Below are 12312 nucleotides of genomic sequence, written 5' to 3' on the forward strand. Positions count from 1 at the left end.
TAAAACGGGCCATGCGCTAATTATTGGCTGGATAATGTGGGTGTGATACACTGTTTGTATAGCCGTAATTAATTCATAAGAAAACAAATAAAAACCGGACAGATCAAGACTGAGTCACAGCCTCTCTTTATATGGCTATAAATAAAGAGACAAGCATAACATCAATTGGTCACAAACAATAAATTACTGAAATCACAACTCCAGTTGCTAGCACGCGTGAAAGTGGCCTTGTTAAGTTCAATATTAAGGCAGGACAAAAACAATTTCTATTTTCAGGCTGCTAAAATGTCAACAGATAAAAAGATATGATGAAAAAGGTTTCTGGAGATGGATGGTTCACGGCCAGGCAAAATAAAAAACTCTCAAAATCCTTGGAAATAAGAATACAGACCAGACTCAAAAACTATCAACCCTTGTCTACACTATGTCTCACGCCGGGGCCTCCGGGGGCGTGCTGCCGCTCCATCTTCCTTCTCTTCTTTCTCGGTTTCTTCCTTTCCTTCACTGCTCTCTGGAGCATCTACCGTCTTGGTTTCAGAAGGCGGGTTAGCAGGTGCCTGCAGGTAAAGTTACACACCAAGCTGTAAAATACAATTGCTTTCGAGCTGAATGACTACGTGAGATCTGGGCATAGCATTGTACAACTCACCACTGCCCGTTTCCCCCCGAAGAGAATCTTGAAGATGATTGTCAAGAACACCACCACAATGGATACCAGGATTCCGATGGTCAGGTTTGGCTGTTTTTCTCCTTTCTCAAGGACATCCTGTGAAATGCAGGGTTGAGAAGTGAGGATGGAAAGAAAGGGCAATTTTTTAAAAGGGTTGCTTCTAGTGAAAGATGTAAATTATGAACAAATAATTCTTGCCGTTCCTTAGAAAAGAAGAAAAATTTAGCAGGCTTGAAAGCACAAGGAAAGTTCTATTAAGGGAACAAGGATGCAGCTATATAAGCAGGCATGTTTGAACTAATACTCACAATGATCTTGATCTTGTATGCTTCCAAGAAAGGAATGTTGGCAACTTTGTAAAGAACATCAAATACCTTCTTCTGCAATCAACAATACAATGTTAAGGTCAAGATTTCCACTATTTGCAAGTAGATATAGTTAGCTAGCTTTAACGGATAAAATAATTACAAGAAGGCATTACCTGAAAGCTTGAAAGTCCATCTGAACCAGAAGCTGCATCATCAGCCTTCTGCTTTTCCTTTTCACTGGTGTATTTTGGCTTCCACTTTTCATCCCTGTAAGACTCAGCCTTCTTCTCATCACTAGCTATCAAAATATTGTCAAACAAAATGCCATCCTGCATGGTCCAGATCTCAATGCCAATAGCAGCGATAGGCTCAAAATCAGGTTTGTCAAGTTCAAAATAGTCAGGGTTAGGTATCTGCTGTGGTTTCCAGATGCCTTTGTAGCTTGGGTTGTCAATCATAGGTGCATACCACTTCCCCTTGTAGGCCGGATTCCTCTTTGTTGGCCTCTTCCACTCACCACAGCCAGGTGCTTCCTCACACTTAGGGTTGTCAATTTTAGGAGCCTCCCATTCCCCATCCTCGTCATCATCCCAATCTTCCGGTTTTGTGGCTTCAGGATCATCAATATCCTCAGGCTCATCATCCAACCATCCCTCAGGTTTGACAGCATCCTCATCTTCAATTTCCATGGGAGCATCTTCATCCCAATCCTCAGGCTTCACTGCATCAGGGTCAGGAATTTTAGCTCTCTCATCCCAATCCTCAGGCTTCTTATCATCTGGATCAGGAATGGTTTCCGGTGGGATAAGTGCTGGCTCAAAGTCATCAGCTGACAAGAAGTTTGCTTTCTTCTTCTCCTCCCCATCAATCAAAATTTGCAACTCATTGTTAGGTTTCAAAATAGCTGTGTAGACATGAGTCAGCTTGTCAGATGGGACAGATGGTGGATACTTAAGATGATGCTCAACAAATTTCCCAGTCTTTGGATTCTTGTGATTGAGGATGAAATGAACCTTGTTCGTGGACCCACATTTATCAGGACCAAACATGATCGAGTAGGGGGACTCATTATCAAACTCCTTAGGTACCCATCCAGCATCCTGAGGTCGGAGATACTTAATGTATGCCCCTCCACATTCAAGACCATTCTGGAGTCGTGTTTCAAACTGTAGAACAATGGTTCCATCCTTAAGCTTTACTGGCTCATCTAATTCTTTTACAATAGCGTACTTCCTGGCCTTATCACTCACAAGAAGGCCATAATCTTCATGCCCCTCGCTCTTAGAGTGCTTCCAGATACCTAAACAAAATGGTCAGGCAGTATTTGTGTCAAAAATAGATAACAGAGATTATCAGCCTAAGCAATAATTATGCACATAGAAACACACACACACAAACACACAAAGACACAATTAGCTGACGCCTTAATCAACCTCAGAGCATGTTTGCAAGAATCCTGAAATGAGACTGGTAGAGAATTTTGACAATTTCACTGGGTTTTTTTTTGGAAAAAAAAAATCAAAATGTAGCAGTGTCCCTTTTAGATATAGGAATAGCAGTTTGGTTCTTCACATCATGAAAATGGAAACTACAATTGTAATTTAAAAAATATATATACAGCATCTTCACATGATGTAAACCAAAGGAAGGAGACGAGTCAAGAATCCAATTCGGTGCTCCAATACAAACTTAAGGAAATCAACCAGGGACAAGTTTGTGTTCATCCTATCTTTTCATATGAAATCCAATGTAACCAAACTAATAGAATTTCATGTCTGATTTTTGTTTTCTAAATTAGAAAAGGGCCCATGCAACCAAATAACTTGCATTTAAAACTTTGATGGAAACAATCACATGGTGGAAGGTAAATGCATAATTTGTCAAAAAAAATTGTAAAAAAAAAGCAAGAAAGTGAGATGAAAATATGATTTAAGATATAGTTTCAGTACCCAACTGGGTATACGCTGTTCCATGATGTAATGAAATCCATCTAATTTCAACAGTGAATGAGTACTCAATCCTATAATAAATCCTTTGGGAACCATAATCGACACAATGATGCATAGAAAGATTTCTTAGCACCAACCAAAAAACTTTGTTCCAAACCAGTAGAGCAAAAAATCATCAAACAATCTGTATAGTAACAACACTGATAAATGGAACAGTTATTAAGAGAAAGCATAGTCTGCAAGTGCATGCACGTTACAAAAATCACTAAAATTCAGACATGTAACTTCATCTTTCTAATAATATTCAAGATATGGGAGAACCAAACAGGCCGAATTATCATTTCTATGGAACTTCAGATTATTTCATGGACGAACATTACTTTGCATTCAAAAATAACTTCAAGCAAATCAAACAATATGACCACCAGAACAACAACAAACGTTTCTTATTGCACAACTACCGCTAACACACTCCGCACTTGCTTATTTGTCATCTCATTACTAATTTCGAAGACCAATCACTCAAATAGTAAAGCACACAAGCAATTTTTAAACAAATCATCAGATTCCAGATCAAGCAACAAACTTGATTTATAGCAATGACCACTATGATCTGAACAGAAGATTCTCATACAAAAACAAGAAATTCCCATTTTTCAACTTCAAATCAAGAGTCTAACGAGTTCGTCTATGAGATCTGGAAGCAATACCTTGGTAATCATCCTTGTTAGACACGATCCACCGCCCTTCGAAAGACTCATCAAACGACTCATAAAACAACTGAAAAAACACCAAAGAAAACTAAACTCAGTACAATCATGGTGAAAAATCAAAACAAAGATCAAACCCACGGAAAGAGAAAGAGAACTACCGGATCCGAAGCGTGTAGTTGAAATGCGAGGCAAGCGATCAGTACCAGAGCAAGTAGCGGGGCAATCCGCCTGCCTCCCATCATCGCGAGACAAAAACCCTAACCCTAGCTCGAGATCTGAGAGAACCCGAGACGTAGTGAAAGAACAAAGCGAGAGAGAGAAAAAGAAGAGAAAGACGCAGTAAAACAGAGAAATGAACGGCTGAGATCGAAAGATGAGGAACAATGGCACCCTTTCCGAAGAAATACAGGGCCGATGGTAATATAAAGGCCATTCGCGCGTCATTCTGGCCAATAATATCATAGTCCACGTTGAACGAACCAATGAAAAACTGCCACGTCATACCAAGCGAAACGGTCCCTCCTAAGTTTGCTGACTAGGATAGAAGGACTGATCCGGTGCAACGTGCATTGTATAAAATCACATTCAAAGACCATTGGCTGAGTGGCAGCTGGCAAAATAATGAGCCAGAGGGATATTATTGGACACGTGTTTTCTATTGGTGTGTTTTGCAAAAGCTTTTAATAATAATATCTAAATATTAATAACTTTATCTTTTTAATCTTGTACTAATTAGAATTTATTAATTAATATGACTCAATTAACATAGTAAAAAGATTAAAAAAATATATTATTTAAAATAGAGAAAATTTAAAAAGTAAATTAAAAAATAAAAGTAGAGAAACTGAACACAAAATTATACTTTAATAAAATTGATAAATGGAGCGTACATAACTAAGACAATCACTCAAACACACATTGCAACCAGAGAATTTGATAAAGAATAATACACATCTGTTGATGAAGACAAAAGAACAACATATATGGTTCATAAAAAGCAATGAGATAGTTAATTGCCATTTAATTAAAATTAGCTATGGCCGTTGCTCTCTGGATCCTTTTCATTGTGGCCAATTCCTTCATCTTTTTCTTGTTCCTCTAACAATGGCTTCTCTTCCTTGCTCTTTCCCCAGAGGACACAGTAGAGACCCACAACAAGGAGAACAGCTCCAATAACACTACAACAGTATAACAACACAAGCAAAGTTCATCTAATTAAACAAAAACAAAAAATAAAATAAATAAATAAATAAATACTATTTCTGGTTGATGTAATTAATCTATAATATTCAATGTTACTTTTGATAATATATAATAGCATTGGCATGCGAATTACCTTCCCCAGTGAAGTGTCTCCTTCCAAACAATGGCGGAAAAGATAGCTGTGGCAAGTAGTGCCATTGGAGTGAAGGCTGATGTGAAAACAGGACCCTTCTTATCCACACACCAAGTGATCAGCCAGAAGGATATGCCAGTGGCCAATCCCTGTTTTTCATTTGAGCATCATCATATACCCATGCATCACTATACCTATATTATATATATATATATATATGATTTTGTGAATGTAAAGAACTTACACAATAGACAGCAGCAAGAAGAGGGATATTCAATTTGAGTTTCCATGAAGATGGACTTCTCTCAAAGATGACAGCAATTACAGCGGTCTGCATGGCGCTGCACAAGCATTGAACGAAAGTGAGACGAAGCTCAGCCGGGTAGCTTTTAACTAGAGGACCCTGAAAAAGCAACATGAGTTTACATGCTATATATGTTAGAAAGTGTTTCACAAGATATTGAAACATTTTAAGGTTTATTAATATTATTAATTAATTGATTGACCTGTAAGATGAGCCATGTAGACCAACAAGTATGAGCTACTAGCATGATGAGGCAACCTTTCACCCAGTTAGCTTTGGAGATGCTATTCTGTAGAGATGATGATGCTTCTTGTGCTAGTTGGTGTTCATTTATGAACTTCACTGCAGGACCTTTATAGAGAGAAAATATGAATGCACCTGCAAGGGAGACAGAAGATCCTGCCAACTTTGCTGCTCCATAGAGTTTTTTCTTTTTTGAAAGCTTTTCAACCCTAAGACCATGCATGTTTAATTTAATTTTCTGATCATGATCAAGAGGATTAATGAATATATATATATATATATATTTTGTATCTAATTAGTGATCACCTTGAGAGAAGAGCTAGTACAAGAGTGATGGAGGGAATGGCATTTGTGCTAGCTGATGCAAAGGTTGCAGATGTGTATCTGAGTGAAATGGTGTACAAGAAGGAACTCAAGGTGTCCCTGCATGCAGAGAACATGTATTTCATTCAATCATTCATTAACTTTGTAAAAGCAACCTGAAAAGCATATTAGATTTCTTTTATTTTATTTACTTTTTCATTGATTGCTTCTTAGATATATAGCAAATGCTAACCGAGCTGTTCAGCAACAAGTGGACGTGGAAAGATGCATGACAAGCCACCAAACCTTGCACTTATAATTAATCACGTAACTAATAAGATCATGATATATGGCAAGAAAGAGGGATCCTATAAGTCCTCCATTATATGTACAAGTTCAGCAGTCTGATGCATCTGCTTTTATAGACAAGCAAACCTCTAATTCTAATTGCAATGGTATAATCAATAGGAATAATAAAGCAACAAGTGCTCCACTTCTACAATATGATAGAATAAACTTGCTAGTGGTAACAAGCATCAAGAGAACATGCATGTTATTTTTTCCCCAACACCGGCAACCATGAAAACAACCAAAAGTGTTGCAAGAATTCTCATAAAAGAAATAATAATTAATTAATGCAAACATGAATATAATTAACTCTATGAAAAAACAGTGAAGAAAGGGATTTGCAAGAACTTGCCCACAGAAAGCAGTGAAGAAGATCCTCATCATAGGCAAACGAGGAAGGCCTTTGTTCCTAGAAAATAAAGAGGCGTTTTAATGATTTAATATAAAGGAGGAGAAAGGCATGCATGAAGAGGAGTGAAGAAATTAAGTACCTTTCAAAGAAAAGGATGAAGGGAGCCAGGAAAAGAGTAGCAAAAACTTCACGGTAGAACACAAAGATATAAGGATTCATGCCTCCACCAACAGCTGCTTTTGTGAACAAGGCCATGCCTGCAAATATTAACTGCGTTAGCACCATGGCTAGGTATGGCATGCATGTCCTTTGGCTATCCATGACAAAGGAGCGACCTTCGCTGCCTAATTATTGAAAGACTGAATTGAGACTCATATATATATATATATATATATGTATAGAGAAAGAGAGAGAGAGAGAGAGAGAGAGAGAGAGAGAGAGGGAGCGAGAGAGACACGAAAGCTTTATAGTTGTGCTATTCCAAAAAAGAAAAACACTTCTCCCTAGCTAAAAAAGTTTAACCATTGTCAAGAGAAATGTAGAAGCAAACACTACAAAAATCAGCTGAATTAGAAAAGGTTAAAAAACGAATTTGAAATTTGTTTTTGAAATATAAATGGAACCCACATTTGTTCTTAATTTACAAACACAATTTTCATTCCTTCTTCGTATGTTTCTATTTTAAAAATTAATTCCAAATCAGTTTGCAAATAGAAAACGGATTTGTATAATCCTTTTATAAATTAATATTTTATTACAAAAATATTTTATTTTAAAATGATTTAGAAAAAAAATAAGTAACAATGGAGGATGCATTATTAATCAAGTTGTTCGGGATGGGCAACTGCTCTATTCTGAGCGGATCATTGGTTCAATAGTCACTGGCCCATGTATATCTGCCTAGATGTTTTCAATGCTTCCCAACAACCTTGAGGTGCAGCAAGAGAGCTAGCACATCTACTAACCATGCACCTTTTGATGTTGGATCCATATGCCAATGAATACTACTCAAAGCTCCTTATGCATATTGTTGAAGATAGATATTTGAAGTGGTGGTGGCTCATTTCGAATGTCAAGTTCATTGTTAAATCCTTTTATCATTTTTTGAACGGCAAGGGTCTCCGGTGCTAGATGACACGTCACATCTAAAAGTTAATTTGCCCAAAAAAGATCAACTTTTTTAATTAGCTAACTTGAAAAATTAAAATTTTTACTCTCGAAACTTTGGCCAAGAGAAGGTGTAACATTTTGTCAATTACAACATGTATCATGTGTCACTTGGAGGGAGAAACTATACACCATCTATTTCTTTATTGTGATTTTGCAAAACATCTAGGACTATTTTGGGCGCCTTCTTCAGTTTCAAACTGTTCCTTCTTTTTTTCAAGAAGTGTGATCTTCATGCAGATTTGCTCTGCGACCTTCTGTGCGGGAATTCGGGGATTCGCACATTCGAGCAATCACTTGGAATATTTGGTGAGACCCAAATGCACATATCTTTAATGATAAATTTCTACATCTGTCTTCAATTGTCTTAAAAATTATTCATATGATTCTTTTGTGATTCTCCGCAGCATCAAAAGGAAAAAAGGTAAAGCAAGAGGATTAAATTGTGATGTCCAACTTAGTATGGACTTTATAGGGTCCTGTTCAATGTCTGTCGGAGTAAGTGACACTGACGATGAGGTCTCCACCCAAGACACATGCTAGTGTTTCTCTCAAAGTTTGTTTTGTCACTTGGTTTTCCAAAGGTTTCTTTTCTTGTCATTATTGTAAGTTGGTTCACCCCTACTGTATTCTTGATCCACTCTATTTTCCTATAGTATTTTATCGCTTTTTTTGTCTTATTTTCTCTTTTGTTATCATGTACTCTCTATTTCTGTGTTATGTTGTTTAGCTATGTTTAGGGCATACGTCTCTCTCTCTCTCTCTCTCTCTCTCTCTCTCTCTCTCTCTCTCTCTATATATATATATATATATATACAAAAAATATTTAAAAAATACAGTATATACATACATATTTAAAAAATTCAAATAACTTTTTAAAAATATATACAATACATATTTCAATATGTATAGAAATATTTTAAAAAAACATATATTTTCAAAATAAATAACTATATACAATACATATTTAAAAAATATATTATATAGATACTTCTTTATAGGATTAGGATTTAATGAATATTAGATCAATATTTTCAAAACTTGATTATAATTTTTTTAAGAAAAAAATTATATCTTGGAATAAATTTAAGTAATTATAAATTTTCATAATTATAGTTTATTTAGAAAATTTATTAAAAACCTTAAATCTTTAAACAATAATAATAACAACAACAACAGTTTACATATTATAGGTATATGTTATGATTTTATTAATCCGTTCTTTTTACATTAAAATTATTTGTAAATTTTATAAATAACTTAAATATATAAACATGTATAATAAGTATATAAATTTTGTACATATATTAACTCTTTTTAGATAGAATGAATTTAAAAAAAAAATAATTTAAAACATGTATAACTCAAAATTAAGTAGAAATGAATGTAAGCCCTTTCTTTATATTTTAAAGTATATATATATATAATAAAATTGGAAATGGATTTCAAATCCTTTTCTAAAATTAAAAACAAAATTCAAATCAGTTGCTAAAATTAGAAACGGATTTGAATTTTGTTTCAAATTTTCTATAAAATATTTGATTTTTAAAATTATTTAGAAAATTCAATAAAAACCTTAAATCTTTAAATTTTTACATTAAAACTATTTGTAAATTTTATAAGTAACTTAAAAATATAACAGGTATAATAAGTTTTTTTTAAAATTAAATATATAAATTTTATAAATATATTAACTTTTTTAAATAGAATGAATTTTTAAAAAAAATCAAATAATTATAATTCAAAATTAAATAGAATTGAATTTTAAACCAAATCCTTATATTTTTAAGTATTATATTTTAAATGAAAATTTATGTAGTTACACGTAAACACACAATGTTAAATAAAAAATATACTTAATAGACAGGAAGTAAATTTCATAAGCGGCACAAAATTGGATTTAAAAAAAAATAAACTGATGCAGAGATTAAAAAATAAGTAAAATGAAAAAAGAGAGACTGCAGAGAAAATTGAAATATCAGGACTGCATAAGATATTTGAAAATTGTAAGGACTAATAAATAATTTGTGTTTAATGAGATTATATTATTGAGTTCTTGAAAATAAATTATTATTTTATTATTTTTATTATGCATGGGAAATTAAAAATAGATTAGAAATAAATTAATCTGGTTTAAAATGAATTGGAAACTGATCTATTGATTTTTTAATAGAAAAAAACATATTCAAAAAAAAAAAATTCCATTCTACTTGATTTCTAATTTCTAAAATTCTACTATGATTTTTGTCTGTTTCCATTTTTAGAATTTAGCAACTAATTTATAATTTCTAAAATTCTAATATGATTTTTGTTTGTCTCAATTTTGAGAATTTAGCAACGAACTCAATTATGTTACTACTTCGTTTCCAATTTTAAAAACATATCATCACTTTATTTCTAATCAATTACATATTAAAAACAAAAAAAAAATGTTTTTAAATTATAGTTTTCATGTAGCGAAAGAGGAGCATTCACTGTATATCACTTCACAGTTCACTTACATAGGTTAAAAGAAAATCTTCACTTAGGTTATTAATTGTTTAAATTAACAGATAAATATTTCTTTTGTCTGAGAATTAATGAGGACAAACCATTTTGAATGTGGGAAGCAAGACTTAAAGAAATTTTCATAAACAATCTAGGGAGTACCTTGAAAAAAACTTTTTTATGATAGTATTTATTTTAAATTTATTACTGATATATATTAACAATTTTTATTCAATTTTAGATCCAATAGAATCAATATGGGCTAGTCAGCCTTGGTGTCAAGGGGAACCTATGCCCCTAATCTTTGGAGAAGCTACTTGTCCGTGATATATCTCTTGGGGCATTTGAACTGAGCGCAACAATCGTGTTTTTAACTATATAACTTTAGATTTTTCTACCCTAATATGTAAAAAAAATTAATCATATATTTCTCTTTTGGATTTATGCAGCTTCGGATTTGATCAAACTCTTCGTTGAAAAGGACAACTCCAAAATTAAAAAGAGTCTCACCGACACAAGATTCTTACCTCCTAGCCTTGGTGCCCAACCTCCTTCGGCTAGCGATCACAACAACTCTCTCATTTAAAGGCATTTCGATGTGACATCCCCCCTAGGACCAGGATAGACCTCCCCTTATTTTTTGTCTTTTTTTGTTGTTGTCTTCTATCTTTTAGGCCGGTCCACCGCTGGTGACTTGCCTTTGCTTCCCCTCTGTCTTTTTTCTCCTATATTTTATTTTTTTTATCCGCTTCTATCTACCTTTATACGTCCCCTTATTTGCAATGAAACGTGATTTATCTACTTTATAAAAAAAAAAATCCAATAACTCTCATTTTTGTGAATTGGAGCCTGCCTTTTCAAAGCTCTATGATTTACTTTTAATATTTTCTGCTTGTGTTATGATTGTCTGTCATTCAACTTAGTTTGAATGATTGTTTATTTACCCATTTTAATTATTAAAATAAATACATAAATAAACATTAAATGTTAAAACAACAAAGTATTTCATTTATTCATTCATTGATTATAATCTCTTTTGAATGATTATAATGGAAGCTGACAAGGAAAATTTTCCCTGTGCGAGTTTCTCACCTTTACTGTCCTTCACCTTTCTCATAAATACAAAAAAAAAAAAAGATAGATAGATAGATCACAATTTATTTTGAAATGAGCAAAATAGTACAAAAGATCCTTGAAAAGTTAATGGAGTGAAATGTTGATAAAAAAAATAATAATAAAATAAGAATGCATTCTTATTATATAATTGAATATTATCGTTTTCTAAAGATGTGAGATATATATAGTCCATAAGATACCTTCTAGAGTGATATCACTCTTGCACTTGGAAGTCACCAAAGGTTATTTTTTAGAACAATTTCAAATTAAACTAATTTCAGTTACACTAACGATGAACGATAAGCCTACAACTTGGTCTTTAAGGATGATATGTGTATATATATATATACAACCATTTCACGCTTACAAAAAAATATATATTTAATATGGAGGACCCATCATCTAAAAATATTTTTAGAATATTTCAAATCAATGGACATCCACAGTACCTTTTGAATCATCATCTAATGGCTAAAATCTATTTATAAACAATATTAAAACAATACCAAACAATGTTATATAATAATCATAAATAATAAATTTATACATTATCTATATAAATAATAGTCATTGAATAATCATCCAATGGCTATAAACAAAATAGTTATCTACCCACTCTTCTTACACAGATGACTTTATACAACCACTTTTGGGGCTACATGCAACAAGGAAAACAACCCAAACAGTGACAACATTCTTACTCTTGATAGAACATACACATAAGAAAGATTACAAAGAAAATCAATTTGAGTGAAACATGAGGCCCATCTGACTAAGTACTGGGCTTTAAAGGCCCAATAATCCAAAAGGACATGGGCCTTATGTAAGTACGAAAGAAAAGGGCCATTCAAAGATGTGGGGGCCAGCGACTAAAAGAAAGACTGCAAAGCAGGGCCCACCGGAACCAGGCCCGGCAATTGAGGCATGTGGCGTCCTTGGTCCCTTTCAAATCAAAGTGGGTGTTCAACTCAACGCGATTTGACCTCTATTTTGTCCTTTTCCAAACAAGTCCCCAC

At 33.5% G+C, this 12312-nt stretch overlaps 2 protein-coding genes across 2 annotated transcripts; both read right to left on the minus strand.

Annotated features, from left to right (window-relative positions):
- Positions 1–179: 179 nt before the first annotated feature.
- On the minus strand, positions 180–4039 carry LOC120261193 (calnexin homolog). The gene is made up of 6 exons (XM_039268973.1): positions 3799–4039; positions 3638–3707; positions 1152–2278; positions 979–1050; positions 650–766; positions 180–557 (listed from the first exon to the last, which is right to left on the minus strand). The coding sequence occupies exons 1-6, from the start codon at positions 3880–3882 to the stop codon at positions 423–425; spliced, it is 1605 nt and encodes a 534-aa protein (XP_039124907.1). The 5' UTR covers positions 3883–4039; the 3' UTR covers positions 180–422.
- Positions 4040–4476: 437 nt separating this feature from the next.
- On the minus strand, positions 4477–6898 carry LOC120261818 (WAT1-related protein At1g43650-like). Its single transcript, XM_039269812.1, has 7 exons — positions 6666–6898; positions 6527–6583; positions 5830–5946; positions 5483–5732; positions 5221–5379; positions 4977–5125; positions 4477–4818 (listed from the first exon to the last, which is right to left on the minus strand). The coding sequence occupies exons 1-7, from the start codon at positions 6845–6847 to the stop codon at positions 4671–4673; spliced, it is 1062 nt and encodes a 353-aa protein (XP_039125746.1). The 5' UTR covers positions 6848–6898; the 3' UTR covers positions 4477–4670.
- Positions 6899–12312: the final 5414 nt, after the last annotated feature.

The sequence above is a fragment of the Dioscorea cayenensis genome, chromosome 5 (genome assembly GCF_009730915.1).
Source record: "Dioscorea cayenensis subsp. rotundata cultivar TDr96_F1 chromosome 5, TDr96_F1_v2_PseudoChromosome.rev07_lg8_w22 25.fasta, whole genome shotgun sequence".
NCBI classification, from domain to species: domain Eukaryota; kingdom Viridiplantae; phylum Streptophyta; class Magnoliopsida; order Dioscoreales; family Dioscoreaceae; genus Dioscorea; species Dioscorea cayenensis.

Excerpts from the sequence above, each read along its gene's own strand:
- LOC120261193 (XM_039268973.1), bottom strand. The coding sequence starts at position 3,882 with ATGATGGGAGGCAGGCGGATTGCCCCGCTACTTGCTCTGGTACTGATC. Across the intron at positions 1,051-1,151 it reads ATGGACTTTCAAGCTTTCAG|AAGAAGGTATTTGATGTTCT; the intron begins GTAATGCCTTCT and ends TGTTGATTGCAG. Across the intron at positions 558-649 it reads TCGGGGGGAAACGGGCAGTG|GCACCTGCTAACCCGCCTTC; the intron begins GTGAGTTGTACA and ends CTTTACCTGCAG.
- LOC120261818 (XM_039269812.1), bottom strand. The coding sequence starts at position 6,847 with ATGGATAGCCAAAGGACATGCATGCCATACCTAGCCATGGTGCTAACG. Across the intron at positions 5,947-6,526 it reads TTCTTCACTGCTTTCTGTGG|GGACACCTTGAGTTCCTTCT; the intron begins GCAAGTTCTTGC and ends CTCTGCATGCAG. Across the intron at positions 4,819-4,976 it reads GAGACACTTCACTGGGGAAG|TGTTATTGGAGCTGTTCTCC; the intron begins GTAATTCGCATG and ends ATACTGTTGTAG.